A 20,526-nucleotide genomic window follows, 5' to 3' on the forward strand; every position below is an offset into this window, starting at 1 on the left:
TTTTCAGTTTTTAATGGGAAAATTTTTCAAATTTACAAAAAAGATGAGTATTTCTTTCTCAACATGCTATATCAACTATTAATATTTTATAGTATAAAATTTATGAGTGTATTTCTGTGCTATAAATTGGAAGTTTAAAAGCTTGATCATAGTCTTATTTTAGGCAAAAATACTTTATAGACGATACTGTTTTTCATCATAGTATGTTTTTATCAAGTTTTCTCACAATTGATGCTAAGAATAGTCTCTTTCAATTTAGCTGGTACTACCAAATCTTTCCATTGTTAAAGTTCTTTTTTCTTTTTCCATTGCAATTACCAAGTATCCAGTGGCAGCAAGTGAGTCTTTTTCTCCCTTTCTTAAGTATCATTACAATGTCATGGAATTTTAAAAATCAATTTTATTAAGGTATAATATACATAAAATGTAACCGTTTCAAGTAAACATTGTGATGTGCTTTGACAAATGCATACCCCTATATGTCCACCTCCACAACCAAGACAGAAAGTATTTCTGTCATCCCCAAAAGTTCTTTTGTGACCAGGCAACAAATGATCTGCTGTCAGATAGGTTTGTTCAATTCCAACAACATGAATAATACATCACTTGATATTGTCCTACACATCACTTATAAAGATCACCTCACACACTTTTACCAGCCGTATTTTTTATCATAATCTCAGTTTGATGAGTATTCAAATTCATGAATCTTTTCTTCTCTAGTTATAACCTGCTATTAAGACTATCCTGTGAATTTTGATTTCAGATATTACATTTTTAGGTCTATAAGTTCAGTTTGGTTCCTTATATCTGCCAGTTCACTATTGTTTATTTTCATGATGTCCTTTTAGTCCTTAAGTATATTTATAAAAGTGACTTTAAAGTTCTCTTCTACTCATTCTGATTTCTGACTCTTTCTACTGACTGATTTTCGCCTTTGGTTGTGGCTTGTATTTTTCTCTTATTCAAATACTTAGTACTGTTTTTTTGTTTGTTTGTTTTACTGAATACGAGAAATAGTGACTCGTTATTGAGTGTCTGGATTCTCTTTTCCTCTGTTAAAGCCTGTTGAGTTTTGTTTGAGCAGCCAGCTCAGTTTGATCTGCAGATAAGTTAGATCTGTTCAAGACTTATTTCTAAGCTCTGTTTAGATTGGTTTAGAGTAGCCTTTCCAATAGGGGTAGTTTAGCCTTATTACTAATGGATCTCCTCTCTGCCATTTCTTCTTATGCTTTGAGAATCCAACAAGGTCTCTGGTCTCTCAGCTCTGGCTAGATAGAACTGCAACATCTTTCAGCCCTATACAATCTCTGGGAGTTTTTCAGTTCACAGCTTCATAGTAGACATTCTTTCCATAGTACTTATTCTTTGTGTCTCCTCATGGAGTCCTACTTTATGTTCTTTCAATTTATTATGGATTTTTATTCATTTAATGTGTTTTTAATATTATAGTTGTCCTACTTTAAGCCCCATATTGTCTAAATTTGGCCAGTGAGATTCGATTTAAGCTGACTTCTGTGTCCTTCTCATATTACTTTTGTTAGTCTTTTAACATTAATTTGCTTTCTAGCACAGCAAGCTATCTTACTGCTGTTCAGTCACTTAACCATGTCCAACTCATTGCGACCCCGTGGACTGCAGCATACCAGGCTTCCTTGTCCTTCACCTTCTTCCAGAACTTTCTCAAACTTAATGTCCATTGAGTCTGTGATGCCATCCAACCATCCCACCCTCTGTCATCCCCTTCTCCTCCTGCCTTCAGTCTTTCCCAGCATCAGGGTCTTTTCTAATGAGTCAGCTCTTTGTGTCAGGTGGCCAAAGTATTGGAACTTCAGCTTAACCATCAGTCCTTCCAATAAATATTCAGGATTGATTTCCTTTAGGATTGACTGGTTTGATCTCCTTGCAGTCCGTGGGACTCTATAGAGTCTTCTCCAACACCACAGTTCAAAAGCATCAATTCTTTGGCACTCAGCTTTCTCTATGGTCCAACTGTCACACCCATACATGACTACTGGAAAAACTGTAGCTTTACTAGACAGACCTTTGTCGGCAGAGTAATATCTCTGCTTTTTAATATGCTGTCTAGGTTGGTCATAGCTTTTCTTCCAAGGAGCAAGCATCTTTTAATTTCATGGATGCAGTCACCATCTGCAGTGATTTTGGAGCCCGAGAAAATAAAGTCTGTTACTGTGTCCATTGTTTCCCCATCTGTTTGCCATGAAGTGATAGGACCGGATGCCATGATCATTTCTTGAATGTTGAGTTTTAAGCCAACTTTTTCACTCTCCTCCTTCACTTTCATCAACGGGCTCTTTAGTTCCTTTTTACTTTCTTCTATAAGGGTGGTGTCATCTGCATATCTGAGGTTATTGATATTTATCCTGACAATTTTGATTCCAGCTTGTGCTTTATCCAGCCTGGCATTTCGCATAATGTTAGACAACAACTCTGCATAGAAGTTAAATAAACAGGGTGACAATATTCAGCCTTGATGTACTCCTTTCCCAATTTGGAACCAGTCTGTTGTTCCTTCTCTGGTTCTAACTGTTGCATCTTGACCTGCATACAGGTTTCTCAAGGTGGTCTGGTATTCCCATCTCATGAAGAATTTTCCAGTTTGTTGTGATCCATATAGTCAAAGGCTTTATTTAGTGTGGTCAGTGAAGCAGAAGTAGATGTTTTTCTGGAATTCTCTTGCTTTTTCTCTGATTTAACGGATGTTGGCAATTGGTCTCTGGTTCCTCTGTCTTTTCTAATTTCAGCTTGAACATCTGGAAGTTCTTGGTTCAGGTACTACTGAAACATAGCTTGGAGAATTTTGAGCATTAATTACTTTGCTAGCATATGAAATGAGTGAAAGCTATCTTAGGCTTGCTTTGTGTTTTCTCTGCCATGTTTAGAATTTACCTTTTCTACAAGAAGCCCAGATTTCTTTTAGTATATAGAATAGTATTTAGATACCAAAGTCTAGGCTATGAAGGTGCTTATTGCACCTGGTTTGTGGTATAGAAATAAATGGGAGTCATTTATTTCTTGGCCCTTTCTTTGTGGTTTAGAGCTAGGAATTTTTTTAGAATCATGAGTTCATACTGATATTTTCAGTTAAAATTGGAAAGATTTTATTAAACTTCTTTGGTTTTATATTTATATCTTTTATATTGTTATTTTTAGTTCCTATAATATTATCATGATATTTTATTTGCCTTATTCTACATATGTATTAAATAGTTTCAAAATTAAAATGCAAATATTATTAATAATACTACAGAGTGACATTTAAGATTTCTTGGAATATTTCTAGGATATATCTCTTCAAGGATTTCTGCTGATAATAAGGGACTAGCTTATATCCTCTTTTAGAAAACAATTACTAATCTAATCTAGGGTAAAAATATTTAAAATACCTGTTTGATAGAACTGGAAAATGCCCCAAAGCATATAAGAACTAGAGAAGAATAGGCTCTTCAAAGAATGGGACTAGAGTTAGTGATATTTGCATTTTACAGCTCTTCCTACCTAAAGGGCTGTACAACTAAGATTCAAGCAGAGAGCCTCAGCCTCACTGGCTTGAGCTGGGATGTCAGGGAGTTCTCAAATTTGCATATAAATAGCCATCCAAATTCTTGGCCAAACCTAAATAGACATGTGGAACAGAAACTCCAAGGAACTTGGCAGGAAACAACAGCTAGAAGGCCAAAAAAAAAAAAATTTCAGCTGTTGTTCATCACAGGGAAGCAATGCTAATTGTTAGAAAATAGAAGTGATTATATTAATATCAGACAAAATAGATGGCATAAGAAATGTTAAGAGATGGGGGGGGGGAGGTGGGAGGGGGGATCAGGATGGGGAATACATGTAACTCCATGGCTGATTCATGTCAATGTATGACAAAACCCACTGCAATGTTGTGAAGTAATTAGCCTCCAACTAATAAAAATAATTAAAAATAAATAAATAAATAAAAAGCAAAAGCAAAAAAAAAAAAAGAAATGTTAAGAGAGACGATTCATAATGATTAAAAAGAAGTACAGTTCATCAAAACAATCCTAGATGTGTTTGTAACTAATATTAGAGTTACAGAATGGTTCATGTAAAACTGACAACCAACTGAAGAAATAAACCAATCTATAATCATAGTTCGAGATTTCAGCCTTCCCTTCTGTAGTTGATGAAACAACGAGCTAGAAAATTAGTAAATATATAGAAGACTTGAATAACACTACTAGCCAACTTTACCTAATAGACATTTATAGAACACTCCACCCCACAGGAGTAGAATATACTGTTATGTTCTTTTAAAGTAAACAAGGAGAAATTCCCTGGTAGTCTAGGGGTTAAGAATTTGTGCTTTCACTGCTGAGGGCCTGGGTTCAGCCCCTGGTCAGGGAACTCAGCTCCCACAACCCATGAGGCCTGGCAAAAAAAAAATAATATAAATAAATAAAGTAGATATAGAATATTTAGCAAGACCATAGACTATACCACAAACCCATGTCACTGAATTTGAAAGGACGTCATGCAGAGTATGTTCTGTTACCCATCAGAATAAAATTAGAAAGCAGTAACAGAAAGATATCCCAGATATTTGGGGATTAAATTATTTAAGTACAGTAATTTGTTGCTGCCTTTAGAAAAAAAAAAATCCAGTTTAATGTCAAAAACAATGATTTATTATCCTTCATCATCTGGGTGTTGTCTGTGTAGTTCTTCTGCAGGTTTTGCCCATGATTACTCAAAGAGCTGCACACAGCTAGAGGACTAGGTCTTTTTTTCCATATGGCCCTCCATCCTCAAATAGGCTAAACCGGTCTTCCTCACATAGTGGAGGCATATACCAAGAAATCAAGTCCTAGTAACACTCTTATCAAGTCGCTGCTTTTATCAGATTTGTATATGTTCCATTGGCCAAAAAAATAATCATATGGACAAGGTCAGAATCAATGTGGGAGGGGATGCCTGGAGACTCCCGTGTTTCATTGGGCATAACCTTTTACCACAATTGATATGACCTTGGTTAAATCATTTTTTTTGCACCTATTCAGTAGAGTTTATGATATCCATTCTCAGGCTTGTTGTATAAATTAAATGAAATAGTATAGTCATATAGTACCTAGTATATATGATAAAAGTTGTTTGGGGGTGTGGGGAGGTTTAAGATACCAAAAGTAATTGAGTGGCAAATGGTATTATCTACCATTATTCATTTCCTACTGTATGCACTGACCTAAATAGTAGGGTTACAAATAGGCACAGTTCTTATCTTAGAGAAATGATATTTTGAATATAAGTTAATTAAGCCCAAATTAGGTTTACAGATTTTGTAACTGTCAAAAAGTTTCATAAACTCAACCATGGTATGACATTTGGATACACATATGTTCAGTTTTACGTTAAAGTTGGTTAATTGACAGTGTTAATATACCAAGGTTATATATCTTAAAAGATCTGACTTTTTAAAACATCATTTTAAAAAGCTCTATCTTTTTACAAGTTTTAAAAATGATTTGGTCAAGCAGTATCTGGAATGCCATCAAGTTTCAGAGAGCTATGCTCTGCAGAATTTTAATCAATTGGCAGATCATCAAAATATACTTGAAAACACTGGAAAGTTCTGCTTTTAGATAGTTTTTAAAATATAAACAGTTGGAACTCTGAAGGAAGGCTAGCATAGTTTATTCTGGAACTGCAATCTAAGTTTGCAAATACCATGTTCTTTAATTGTTTGGCAAAGTACTGACAAAAATAAATCTTATGAAAACTAGATTACTTAGATTTGAGAAAATAGAGTATGCTAATCTCTCTCACTCGTGTGTGTGTGTGTGTGTGTGTGTGTACATGTGTCTTTTTCTCCCTCTCTTTCTTTGTATTTTCTTTGCTTCTCTGCTTTAGCAGTTAAATGACCTACATTTATAATTTCCAAAAAGATGTTTGTTAGTCTACTCATTTTTAAAAAACATTTCATTGCCTGTATTAGTTTAAAATACATATTAGAATGATGCTGAGACTACTGAATATCCACATGCAAAAGAATGAAGCTCGACCCTGACCTCACACCATATACAAAAATAAACTCAACTCAGAATGATCAAATACCCAAATGAAACACCTAAAGCTATAAAACCGTTATAAGAAACATGGGGATTAATCTTTGTGACCGTGGATTAATTAATTAATTAATATGACACCAAAAACCCAAGCTACAAAAGAAAATAAATAAATAAATTGGACTAATCAAAATTTTAACTTTTATGCTTCACTGTTAAGTGAAAGACAACCCACAGAATGGGGGAAAGTATTTACAAATTATTGCAGATGGTGACTGCAGCCATGAAATTAAAAGATGCTTGCTTCTTAGAAGAAAAACTATGACACACCTAGACAGCATATTAAAAAGCAGGGGGAAAAAAAAAATTAAAAAGGCAGGGGTAAAAAAAGCAGAGAGACATTACTTGGCTGACAAAGTTCCATCTAGTCAGAGCTATGGTTTTTCCAGTAGTCATGTATAGACATGAGAGCTGGACCATAAAGAAAGCTGAGCGCCAAAGAGTTAAGGCTTTTGAACTGTGGTGTTGGAGAAGACTCTGGAGCGTCCCTTGGACTGCAAAGAGATCAAACCAGTCCATCCTAAAGGAAATCAGTCCTGAATATTCTTCAGAAGGACTGATGTTGAAGCTGAAGCTCCAGTACTTTGGTCACTTGATGCAAGGAATTGACTCATTGGAAAAGACCCTGATGCTGGGAAAGATTGAAGGCAGGAGAAGGGGATGACAGAGGATGAGATGGTTGGATGGCATCACCGACTCAATGGACATGAGTTTGAGCAAACTCCAGGAGTTGATGATGGACAGGGAGGCCTGGTGTGCTGCAGTCCGTGGGGTCTCAGAGAGCTGGACACGCTGAGTGATTGAACTGACCTGATTTGCAAATCAGATATCTAATATGGGACTCTTTATTTAAAATACATCAAAAGGCTTACAATAAAAAGACAAAGGCACAATAAAAACTGTAAAAAGACAACCCAGTTTAAAATGGACAAAAGTTCTCAATAGACATTTCTCCAAAGAAGATATACAGATGATTAAGAAGCACATGAAAAGATGCTTGACATCGTTAGTCATCAGGGAACAAATCAAAACCAGAGTGAAATGCCACTTCACACCCACTAGGTCGGCTAGAATCAAAGCTGGCAAACATTAGCAAGTGTTGCCAGGATGTGAAGAAATGGTAACCGTCGCACCCTGCTGGTGTGATTGTTAAATGAGGTAGCGGCTTTGAAAAACAGTTTCCCCAAATGGTCAAACATACCGTTTCTTTATGACTAAGTCCAGTCCTAGGTATAGATCCACAAGAAATGAAAAAATATGTCTAAAGGAAAACTTGCACACTGATGTATAAGTTGTATACAAATGTTTATAGCAACTTTTTCACATTAGCTGAAAAGTTGAAACAGCCCATCAGCTGACAGATGGATAAACAAAATGTGTTATATCCATGCACTATCCATGAAAGGGCATGAAATACTAATACATGTTAGAACATAGATGGACTTTAGAAACATTATACGAAGTAAGAGAAGCCAGACAGAAAATATTGTATGGTTCCATTTATATTAAATGTTCAGAACAGGCAAATCTAAAACCTAGGTTGGGAAGATCCTGTGAAGATGGGAAAGGCAACCCACTCCAGTATTCTGGCCTGGAGAATTCTGTGAACTGTGCAATCTATGGGGTCACAAAGAGTCAGACACAACTAAATAACTTTCACTTTCTTTCATAAAGAAAGACAGTAGATTAGTGGTTCCAGAGGCTACAGAGAATAAGGGATACGGGAGCAATAGCTAAAGGACATGGCAGGGGTCGGGGGAGGTTTGAAGGTGATTAAAGTGTTCTAAAATTGCGTTGACAGTGCTATATTTAAAATGGATATCCAACAAGGGTCTACTGTATAGCACTAGCACAGGAAACTCTGCTCAATATTATGTAACAACCTAAATGGGATAGCAATTTGAAAAAGAATAGATACATGTATATGTATAGCTGAATCACTTTGCTATATACCTGAAGCTGTCACATTGTTAAATAACTATACTCCAATTTAAAATAAAAAGTTAAAAAGTAAATAAAAGTTGTGATAATTGCATGTATCTGTGAATATGCTGTAAGTCAAGTGTATTATGTAATTTAAATGAGTAAATTATATGTGCACTTAATCTCAATAAAGTTGTTACCAAGAAAAAAATTATTAGAAGAAACAGATTTTTGCAAGTCTATTTACCAAGTAGTGTGCCACAGGCCATAATCTTTAATTACTTTATATTAAGGTCTATGTGATATCCAAAACCACCGAATTGTGTACTTTAAAGTGACTAATGTGGTTAACCTTATGTAATATGAATTTTTATTTATTTATTTATTTTTTTGGCTGCTCCATGTGGCATATAGAATCTTAGTTTCCCAACCAGGGATCAAACTTGTGCCCCCTGCAGTGGAAGGGGAGGATCTTAACTGCTGGAGTGCCAGGGAAGTCCCTTTATCTCACTGTGCAAATCTTAGGAATACAAAATAAATTTAGCAATGAGAGCTCAGTGAAAGAAGTCAAGAGTTCAGATCCTTTTTGATACCAACTCCCTCAGCAGAGTCCAGAGAGTGATCAAAATTGTATACTAGAAGGGCTCAGTGAGCACACTTGTTTGTCCAAGAGTCCCACAGAAGGCCGCCAAGTGAAGGTCCTCAAAATTATCTCAATGGAACCTTCAGATGTTGAGGAAGACAACACCACTCTTAATACAAAGAACAGTGAGGCTGAGTTTACTACTTGCTAAAGCAAAAAAGAATGATATTTACAAAATATAATCTCTCTGACAAAGTAGAACTGATGCAAAGGGTTTTGAGAAGTGAGGGTTTCAGGGACTGGCAGATTTTCAACACTGGGAATGTACTACAGACTTGCTCACTTAACTGGTGTGTAGAGGTAGGACTTCCCTAGAAATCGGTAGGGAAGGAGGTCTGTTCTTCCCTAGACGTAAAGAATTCGCCTGCAATGCAGAAGACCTGAGTTTGATCCCTGGGTTGGGAAGATCCCCTGGAGGTCATGGCAGCCCACTCCAGTATTCTTGCCTGGAAAATCCCCATAAACAGAGGAGCCTGGCGGACTACAGTCCATGGGGTCTCAGAGTCGGACACAACTGAGTGACTAAGCACTAGCACAGAGAGTGGTGCGCTGTGGGAAGCAGGAGTGGAAGCTTGAGTGCTGATGCTTACTGGAGTGGGGCTGTGGTTGCCTGGCCGCCTTGCAGAAGCAAGGGGCTGTCGTTGATTGACTGACTTAGAGGCGTGGCTATTGGGCAAAGCAGTTACTGTTTGATTGGGACAGGTTTGAATTAATTCTATGATTACTTGCTTATGGCTTGGAACAAGAGCCAGAGAACGGGCAGTGTTTCCTTTTCTTGAATTTGGAGCCTAGAAACTTCTTTTATTCTCAACATCTCCTGTTTCTGAAAGCTGCGTTAGTATCTAATTTAAAATCTTTACTCCAGTCAGGAATCATGGGTATTTTTAAGCAGAGAAGTAACTGATGAGATCGTTCGTAGACTTGTAAAAGGTGGATTATAGAGGAGAAGAGAAAGTCCAGGAAATGAGTTAGAAGGCTGTTGAAAATGCTAAACTTTAGAATGTTCTGAGGCATAGCCTTACTAACAGGAGAGGAAAGCAGACTTTATGTTGCATTAACATCTTCCTTTTCCTTCCCTCTTACCACTCTCTCTCTCATCAAGTGAAAAATTAATATCTATGCCAAGGAAGAATTGCTAGTGAATATCAAGATTGTCCTAATTACTCAATCAGGAATAACTTAAAAGCAATTAATTTGATGAAAGAATGCTTTGCTTTCTGACCATTTTCTTGGTTTTCTTAGATAATTAAGTTGAAAGCTGAAGCCCGACTGGACCTACTAAAGCAGATTGGTGTTTCTGTCGACACATGGCTAAAGAGTGCAATGAACCAAGTGATGGAAGAACTGGAAAATGAACGATGGGCCCGCCTTCCTGCAGTGACTAATAATGGAGCCTTACACTCGGTACGGTTTCTCTTGAATATGATGGGTTAACTTCACTAAAGGATGCTCTTCTATGACTGTGTAACCAAACTTGATAATAGCCAAAATTTCAAAGAAAAAGTAATGGATTTTCTAATGGTTTGGGGTTTTTTCCTTTAGTCTATCACTAATTGAGTTAAACTTAGTGCAGGAAAGAAAGAGAGAAGAAAAAAAATAATACTTTTTAAAAATGTGCATTATATAGTGATAAAATATTATCACTAGTAGGTTTATCATTATCCCATTCATAAAAATAAGTATATTTCTTATTCAGAGGTAGCAGGATAAAAATTTTAGTCTAGTCTTTCCAAAGTTTCCAGAGGTCTTCTTCAGTGTAAATGAAAATAAACATCCGGAGCATTGTAAACAGTGTTGAAGAAGGGAAAGGAACACAGTCTGTGACTTAGTCTGTTCAGTTCACAAGGACTGTCACACTCTGCTCACAGTTTCTTTCTTTCATCAGGGAGACAGTGCTACAGGTATAGGTTTATGAATAAGGCCAGAACTCACGCTTAAGTTTTCTTACTTCAGATTCAGAGTGTTCTCCACTCTGATGTCATCCAGTTCAACTGTGGTTTTTCATCCTGGAAATCTGAGTATCAGAAAAGTTCAGTGATTTGCCTGATAATACATAGGTGGATATATAATGCCTTGCTGGTCAAACTATTTTTTGCTACTATCCCCCTACCCATTATTCTCTCTCATCCAGTTTATTTCCATATGGCATTTATTACAATCTGTATTTGTCTTCTTGTTTTATTTTACTTATCATCTGTCTTCTTCCCTGAAATGTAATTTCCATGCCTACCTGGTTCACTGTTCTGCACAGCAAAGTGTCTGGCACGTATCAGTACTCAGTAAATGTCTGTTGAGGGACAAAGTGAATGAATCAACAGATAAATGGAATAGTGTGTTTCTCATTCAGACTCTTTGCAACCCCCTAGACTGTAGCCTGCCAGGTTTCTCTGTCTACGGAACTTTGCAAGCAAGAATATTGGAGTGGGTTGCCATTTCTTATTCCAGGGCATCTTCCCAACTCAGGGATCAAACCTATGTCTCTTGTGTCTCCTGCATTGGCAGGTGGATTCCTTACCTCCGCACCACCTGGGAAGCCCAGATGGCATAGTAGCAAACTAATTCTCTAATCTCCTGTCTTTCCACCATATCCATAGTGCCTCTTCAATATTTGTGCCCTTCAGATAAAAGGAATCGAGCTAGAGAAAGTGGCCATAGTTCAAGAACATTCTTGGAAGTTTTGTCAGTTTTTTCACATGGCATTCTGACTTTCTAATGAGAATAGACTTGTGCATTTAAAAAAGATTGTGAGTGCACGTGCATTCTAAGGAAAAGCAATCTACTGAAGGTTTATTTTTATTTCACTATTAATGGTAATCCAGCTGGGGAAAATAAGTACATATCACCTATTTGACTTTGGGGTTAGAAGAACTACCCTGTTTCCAATACAACAAATTTGCTCTATTGCATGGAATGTCTCTTCCCATTGCATCTTTTAAAAGCCACAACTTCCATCTAATTCACCTTATTCTGTTTAACAAAATTCTTACAATGATAGCAAATTCCAGATACATTCTTGGTTTTGGCTTCTTCAACAGTACTTACTATTGGCAACCTATCAACCCCATGATTTTCCTCAGACTAGCATCTTTTCTAACTCTATCAACTGGGCAGGCACTTTTCCCTATGTGCCCACTTTCTGGGCACATTGGAGATGAACAGGACTTGGTGTTTTTCCTCAAAAAGCTTACAAACTGGTAGAGCAAGCAGACACCTATGAATCCTAATGCTACATGGAAGTGTATGACTGAACTATTATATAGCAAACTTGAAATTGATTAACTCCTAACTCCTCAGCACATATTGGAAAAAGTCTCTGGATTTCAGAAATTCTAAGATACCCTCCAGCTCCAAAATCTCATGTTTTTGTAAAATTGTATCAGAAAAACTTAACATACTTCATTTTATTGCATTTCATTTTATTGCACTCACCAACAGTTGCATTGTTTAATGAATTAAAGGTTTCCTTTTTCATTTTACATTTGTTATGGTGATCTGTGATCAGCGATCTGTGATATTACCACTGTAACATTCTGGAGCACCACAAATCCCACCTGTTAATTGATAAATGTTTGTGTGTTCTGACTGCTTCCTTGACTAGCCATTCCTCTGTCTCTCTTCGTCTCTTCTGGCCTCCCTATTCCCAGAGATGCAACCGTATTGAAATTAGGCTGATTAACAATCTATAGAGTGGTCAGGTGAAAGGGAGAGTTGCACATCTCTTAGTCTGAATCAAAAGCTAGAAATGATTAAGCTTAATGAGAAAGGCCCATCGAAAGCCAGCATAGGCCAAAAGCTAGACCTCTTGAGCCAAACGTTTGGCCGTCTCATGGATACAAATGAAAAGTTCTTAAGGGAAATGAAAAGTACTGCTCCAGTAAATATGTGAATGATAAGAAAGAAAAAAAGCTTTATTGCTGGTTGCAAGGAAGTTTTAGTGGTCTGGATAGATGATCAAACCAGCCACAACATTCCATTAAGCCAAAGCTTAATCCAGAGCAAGGCCCTAACTGTTTTCATTTCTATGAAAGCTGAAAGAAGTAAGGAAGCTGCAAAAGAAAAGTTGGAAGCTAGCAGAGGTTGGTTCATGAAGTTTAAGGAAAGAAACTGTCTTTGTAACATTATAGTACAAGGTGAAGCAACAAGTGCTGATGTGGAAGCTACAGCAGGTTATCCAAAAGATCTGGCTCATATCATTAATGAAGGTAGTCACACTGAAAAATAGATTTTCAATGTAGACAAAATAGCTTTGCCATGGGAAAAGATGTCATCTAGGACTTAGATAGAGAGAAGGCAATGCCTGGCTTCAAAGCTTCAAAGCACAGGCTGACTGTTTTGTTAGGGGCTAAGGAAGCTGGTGACTTTAGGTTGAAGCCAGTGCTTATTTACCGTTCTGAAAATTCTAGGGACTTTAAGAATTATGCTAAATCTACTTTGCTATGCTCTGTAAATGGAACAAAACCTGGATGACAGTGTATCACTTTACAACATGACTTTATGGATATTTTACACCCTACTAAACTAAACTACATCTTAGTTTAAGATCTACTACACAGTCTTCCCTGGTGCTCAGGGGTAAAGAACTTGCCCTGCCAGTGCAGGAGACAGGGATTTGATCCTTAGCTCGGGAAGATGCCACATGCCACAGAGCAACTAAGCCCATGAGCCACAACTGCTGAGCCCATGTGCCGCTGCTACTGAAGCCGGCACCCTGGAGCCTGTGCTCTGCAATGAGAGAAGCCACCGCAATGCAAAGCCCTCCCACTGCAACTGGAGAGCAGCCACTGCTTGCCACAACTAGAGAAAAGCCCATGCAGCAACAAAGACCCAGCACAACCAAAAAACATAAATAAATTAAAAAAAATTTTTTTAAAGATCTAGTACTCAGAAAAAAAGATTCCTTTGCTAATATTACTGTTCATTGGCAATGCACTTGGTCACCCAAGAGCTCTGATGGAGATGTACAATGAGATTCATGTTGTTTTCATGCCTGCTAATACAATATCCCTTTGGTAGCCCATGGATCAAGGAGTAATTTTGATGTTCAAGTCTAATGACTTAAAATATACATCTTATAAATCTGTAGTTGCCTTAGATAGTGATTCTTCTGATGACTCTAGACAGAGTAAGTTGAAAACCTTTTGGAAAGGATTCACCATTCTAGATGCCACTTAGAACACTCGTGATTCATGGGAAGAGGTCAAAATATCAATATAAACAGGACTTTGGAAGAAGTTGATTCCAACCCTTGTGGATGACTTTGAGGGATTCAAGAATTCAATGGAGGAAGTAATGCTAGAGTAGCAGTAATAGCAAGAGATTTAGAATTAGAAGTGGAGCCTCAAGATGTGACTGACTGCTGCAATCATGTAATAAAAGTTTAATGGATTAAGAGTTACTTCTTATGTATGAGCAAAGAAAGTGGTTTCTTCAGATGGAATCTACTCCTGGTGAAGATGTGAAGATTGCTGATGTAACAACAAAAGGTTTAGACTATTACATGAACTTAGTTGATAAATCAGGGTTTAAGAGGATCGCCTTCAGTTTTGAAAGAAGTTTTACTGTGGGTAAAATGCTATCAAATAGTTTTGCACACTACCGAGAAATAGTTCATGAGAGGAAGAGTCAATCAATGCCACAAACTTCAGTGTTGTCCCATTTTAAGAAATTGACATGAACACCCCAGCTTTCAGCAGCCACCACCTTGATCAGTCAGCATCCATCAACATTGAAGCAAGACCTTTTTACCAGCAAAAAGATTATGACTCACTGAAGACACAAATGATAGCATTTTTTGGCTATAAAGTATTTAATTAAGGTATATAAATTTTTTAGACATATAGTATCGCATGCTTAATAACTACACTATAAACATAGATTTATGTGCACAGAGATTAAACCAGTCAATTCTAAAGGAAATCAGTCCTGAATATTCATTGGAAGGACTGATGCTGAAGCTGAAGCTCTAATACTTTGGTCACCTGATGCACAGAACTGACTCATTGGAAAAGACCCTGATGCTGGGAAAGATTGAAGGCAAGAGGAGAAGGAGACAACAGAGGATGAGTTGGTTGGATGGCATCACCGACTGGATGGACATGAGTTTGAGCGAGCTCCAGGAGTTGGTGATGGACAGGGAAGCCTGATGTTCTGCTGTCCATGGGGTCACAAAAAGTCAGACATGACTAAGCGACTGAACTGAACTGACTTTATTGTGGTGGTCTGAAACCAAACCCACAATATCTCCAAAGGTATGCTTATTATACCAGCTAGAAAAATGGGAGAGATGGAAATGTCCTCATGAAGGAAATGTCATTTGGGATTGGCTTTAAAGAAATTTAACAAGAGATAAAGGAAGACAGCTGAGTATGAAGGAAGGAAATGAAGGAGATGTCCCTGGTATGGTGTCTGGCAGTGAGTAGTACAGACTGATTGTAAGTGTTGAATAAATTGGGTATTTTTGACAACTGTCCTGAAACATCAGCTCATCTAGAGACATGTCATATCCTCTGTGAAAGGAGCATTTTGCAATCCCATTCCAGTCTTTCTTCCCTCTAGTCACTCTTACAGAACCTGTATTTTCTCAGTTTCAGCTGAGGGATGTATTTTGTGGATGCTCTACTAACAGTATAAATAAGGGAAAGATGTAAGCATAAAATAGTTTAATGAAGTCCCAATATTTATTTAACCTGATTTTAAATGACTGCCCTGAAATAACTTGGAGGAATTTGTAGCTCTTCACACTGACAGCTAGCTGGAGAGAAACAGAGAGTAGAAATACACATTCGGGGGCCAAATTATTTCTTCCATTACAGATGCCAGCAAAAGCATTAATCATCAGGTTTAGGATTCCCTTTTGTCTGGAAAACATAGTTAATAGTACTATTAGACATTACTAGTGTAAAGTGCCCTATGGAGATAAATATTTTTTAAACATATATTGTTTATCTTATAGAATAAGGAAGGGACTATACTTTCTTGAGTATTAACTCTTTGCCTTCTGTATTATGCTGTGGTACAGAATATAGGAATAGGAAGGGAAAAATTCACAATATAGCAATATTTTTTCATGGAGAGCATTCTACTGGTATAATTATTCAGTTGATGGTTAATCAGAGCCTGCATACAGTCTCCTATGATTGGATTGCTGCCAGTGACCCAGTCACCCCTTCTGTCCCTTATCCCTTCTCATTTTCTTGCCTTTTCTTACTCAGAAACGCATACCCAGTTTAAAACCTAATTTTGAAATTATATTAATTGTAGAATAGAAAGATTATATAACTTCGATAACAAAAAATTAAGAAGTATGGCAGAGAAGAAAATTTAAAAAGCTCCATCCTTATAAAAACAATGTTAGCAACTTAGTTGAATTCCTTCCTCTTTCTACTGTTCCTTTTTTGAACACCTTTATCATAATAAGGTTAATTTTGGATATTTTTATCTAACATTCCATACTGATGGATGACCTTCATAATCCTTTTCATATCTGTGTAATATCCCATCGGGAATGTGTTCACTTAACTCTTTATGTTTAGTATTTGGCTTGCCTCCACATAGTCTAAATAACACTCTTTAAAACATTTTTACACTTTTTTTTTCATACTGGGGATTTTTTTTCTGTAAGTTAGGATCTTAGAGTTACTGAGTCAGAGATTCTTTGTTTGAGGTTGGTTTATTTTTGTTCTTTCTGTCTGTTCTTTTTTCCCCTCTAAATTTTCAGACTGTAGCTGACAGTGTTTACATGACTTCCTTGTTTTCAGCCACTTCCCGCAACTACTATGCCAAGGCATCCTGACAATCTACTCTGTTGGGAAGCATCTCTAAGTATATGAGCATTTCACAGAGTTGCATAGAAATAAATTCTAGGTCTATTCATTATGAAGATCATGCTCAGTATGTGTTTGAAAGGCAAGAGTAAAGATTTTAAACCTTTAGGATGCTAGTTTGCTTCCCATCTGCCTCAGTAATGCCTTATAGTCCTTGCATCCAATGGGCTTTGTTTTTATAACACAGAAACCTGTTTGTTGGCTTGAGCTAAATCCCAAAGAAACAAACAATGGATTTTCATGATGAGATAAATGTAAACTGTAGAAAATAATGGAATACACCTACAAAAATATTCAGTTGCTTTTTTATTTACAGTATTTTCAGATGGGCATTCACCTTTTAACTGGACTAAACTCCATACTCAAAATGTCCACACTTTTAATGAAACTGACATTTCAGGTTCGCAGTAGGATCAGTTTAATTCAATTCAGTAAGCATGTATTGAGCCTTCACTGTTCATGAGACCCTTTGCCAGGGGCTGGAAATTACCTAGCTGCATATAATGACTGTTGGGTTGGTGTCCACAGATCAAGAGAACCAGTGTCACTTACTGACAGCCAAGGCCAAAGATGGGCATTGAAAAGCTAGAGCATTTCACTTCTAAGAGAAGTATCTCTAGCCGTGTTATGTTCTTTGACTTTCTCCATAGCCATAACAAGTAAAGTGCTTGACATAGGTCCTTACACATGATACATGTTCAAAAATATTAATCTGAACTTTAAGCAGTTTATTCCAGTTCTACCAACTAAGCTTAAAATACTACCAAAAAGAGGGTATTCACTTTGGTAAATCATCTATTCTGTACCAGGTACCATGTCAGGCACATTCATTTGTTATTTTAATTAATGATCACAACCATCCTGAATGTATTACAGATGAGAAGATAGACTTAGAAGAATTAACTATCTTGCCCAGCAGCACGCAGCTAGTAAGTGGAGAGAGCTAGGATTAGAACCCAAATATGTCTGCCTCTAAAGTCCTGCTTTTTTTTCTCACTCCTTGGATGACTCTTTATTCCTCTAACCTTTTTCGTGATTCATTTCAATTGCTGTATTTTTTTTTTCATTTCTTGTTTCAAGCATCTGGTGAATCATCATTGACTGCCCTATTTTGATGTAATTAATGGTCTTATAACATCTTCAAGTACTGTGCAACCAGTTGTCATTAAAATTTCCAAGCTTTATTATTCTTAACAGTTTTATTGAAGTATAATTGAAATACAATAGATTACAAATATTTAAAAAAATACACTTTGCTTTGTTTGACCTCTTTCATGCAGCATGATTATTTTGAGTAGCATCCATGTTGTTACAGTCTTTTAATTGCTGAGTCATATTCTGTTGTATGAATATACCACAAAATTTGTTTATCCGTTCACACTGATGATGGGCGTTTGAGTTTTTTGGGGCTCTTTCAAGTAAAACTGCTATGTGTGTATGTTTTAGCTGGATCATACAGTGGCTATATGTTTAACATTTTAAGTAACTCTCAGGCTATTTTCCAAAGTGGTTATACCGTTTTACATTCCTATCAATGGAATACTAATGTTCCAGTTGTTCCACTACCTTACCGATAGCTAGTATGGCCAATCTTTTTAATTTTAGATATTTTAATAGGTGTGCAGTAGTGTATCATTATAGTTTTAATTTGCATTTCACTAACAATGTTGAGCATCTTGTCACATGCTTATTTTCCATATGTATATCTTCAGTGAACTATCCATTCAGATTTTTCAAGCATATTTCATTAGGTTGTTTGTTCTCTCTTTATTGTATTTTGAGAGTTCTTTTTATACTCTGGATACAAATCTTTTATCAGATAGATGATTTATATAATTTTCTCCCAGTCTGTGGCTTGTCTTTTCATTTTCTTAACAGTATCTTTCAAAGAGCAGAAATTTTTTGGTTGAAGCCCAACTCACTTTTTTTTCTCTTTCATGGACCCTGCTGTGATATAACTAGGAAACCTTTGAAAGATTTTCTTGTATGTTTTATAATTTTAGGTTTTACATTTAAGTTTGTGATTGTGCGAGTTAAAAAGAGTGAGTACAATTCTTTTTTCTTGTTGTTGAAAGGACTGTCATTTCTCTACTGAAATGCCTTTACATCTTTGTCAAAAGTCAACTAACCATATATGTATGGGTCTATATTTGGACCTCCTGTTCTATTTCATTGATCTATTTGCCTAGCTTGATGACAGTGCTGCTATGTCTTAATTATTGTAACTTTTAAGTCCAGAAATCAGGTAAAATCTTCCACCTTTCTTCCTTTTCAAAATTGTTTTGGATATTCTCATTCCTTTGCTTTTCCATATGAACTTTAAAATCGGTTTTCTACCAGAAAAACCTACCAGAATTTTTTCATTAGTATTACAGCAAATTTGTAGATCAGCTTGAAGATATTTGATATCATAACAATATTGAGTCTTTCAATTGTCTTTCATTTCTCTAAGCAGTGTTTGATAGTTTTCAGTGTGTGGATGTTGCACATCTTTTGTCAGACTTATCTTTAGTTCATAGTTTTTGATGCTGTGCTAATAGTTTTTTATTCCAACTTCTGATTATTCATTACTGACATATAGAAATACAATTGATTTTTGTATATCGATTTTGTATCCTACAACATTGCTAAACTCATTCATTAGTTATTGTATTTCTTATGTAGATTTTCTATATAGATAATCATGTAGCCTGTATACGAAAACAGTTTTACTTCTTCCTTTCCAATTCAAAATGCCTTTTATTTCCTTCTTTGCTTACTTCCCCGCCTTATTGTAACAGCTCCAGTGTCCAGTACACTGCTTGAATAGAAGTGGTGAGAACCAGCATGATGTTCTTGCATTGTTCCCAAACTTAAGGAAAAGCATAGTCTTTCACCATTAAGTACGATGTTCACGGTAGGAATTTTTGTAGATGCCCTTTCCCATGTCAAGGAAATTTCCTCCATTTTTGTTTAGTTTACTGATAGGAATGAATGTTGAAGTGAAGTGTTAGTTTCTCAATCATGTCTGACTCCTTACAACCCCACAGGCTATAGCCCGCTAGGCTTCTCTGTCCATGGGATTCTCCAGGCAAGAAAGCTGGACTGAATTGCCATTCCCTTCTCCAGAGGACCTTCCTGACTCAGGGATCGAACCCCAGTCTCCTACATTGCAGGCAGATTCTTGATAGTTTGAGCTACAGGGAAGTCCTAAATATTAAATGATTTTTCTTATTAGTTTGTTAATACGGTGAAGTACACTGATGATTTTTCACATATTAAACTGACTTTGCATTCCTGATGAACTATTATCCTTTTTTTATATTGATTAGAATTGATTTGTTAAAATTTTGATTAGTGTTTTATATGTCTGGTTATGGTGGATTCTTTATTAGTCTATAGTTTTCTTAAACTGTTTTTGTCTGATTTTAGAATAATGCTTGTCTCATAAAATAATTTGAATCCCTTTCTCTTCAATTTTTTGGACGCTTATATAGAATTTTTTTCTTCCTTAAATGTTTAGTAGAATTCACCAGAATCTAGACCTGGAGGGGAGTTTTATGGGAGTTTTTTATTAAGCAACAAACTCAATTTCTTTAACAGAGATAGGGTTCTTCAACTTAGGCTTCTTGAATGAACTTTGATCATTTGTGTCCTTCAAAGAATTTGTTGGTTTCATGTAAGTTGCCACATTTATTGACATAAAGTCATTCATAATATTTTTTATTATTTGATTGTCTGGAGGATCTGTAGTGATATCACTTCTCCTGCTCCTTGATGTTGGCTATTTGTTTCTCCTTTTTTTTCCCCTTGATCATCCTACTAGAGGTTTATAAATTTGATGTATCGTCACAAAAAACAAAACAGCTTTCGATTTCATTGACTTTTTCCCTGTTGTTTTCCTGTTTTTTTATTTTATTGATTTCTGTTTTTTATTATTTCCTTTTTCTGATTAATTTGGACTTGATTTGCTGTTTCCTAGTATTTTTAACGTGGAAACTGAGGTCACTGATGTGAGACTTTAATTCTTTTTCAGTATAGGCATGTCATG

General features: G+C 36.3%; 1 protein-coding gene across 2 annotated transcripts in view; it reads left to right on the forward strand.

Annotated features, from left to right (window-relative positions):
• Nucleotides 1-20,526, forward strand: part of FCHSD2 (FCH and double SH3 domains 2) — a 245,329-nt gene that overhangs the window by 207,519 nt on the left and 17,284 nt on the right. For both annotated transcript variants that reach the window (XM_065944799.1, XM_065944798.1), the window contains one exon: nt 9,916-10,077. In XM_065944799.1, coding sequence (XP_065800871.1) covers nt 9,916-10,077 — 162 coding nt within the window. The remainder of the gene's footprint in view (nt 1-9,915; nt 10,078-20,526) is intronic.

The sequence above is a fragment of the Muntiacus reevesi genome, chromosome 9, assembly GCF_963930625.1.
Source record: "Muntiacus reevesi chromosome 9, mMunRee1.1, whole genome shotgun sequence".
NCBI classification, from domain to species: Eukaryota; Metazoa; Chordata; class Mammalia; order Artiodactyla; family Cervidae; genus Muntiacus; species Muntiacus reevesi.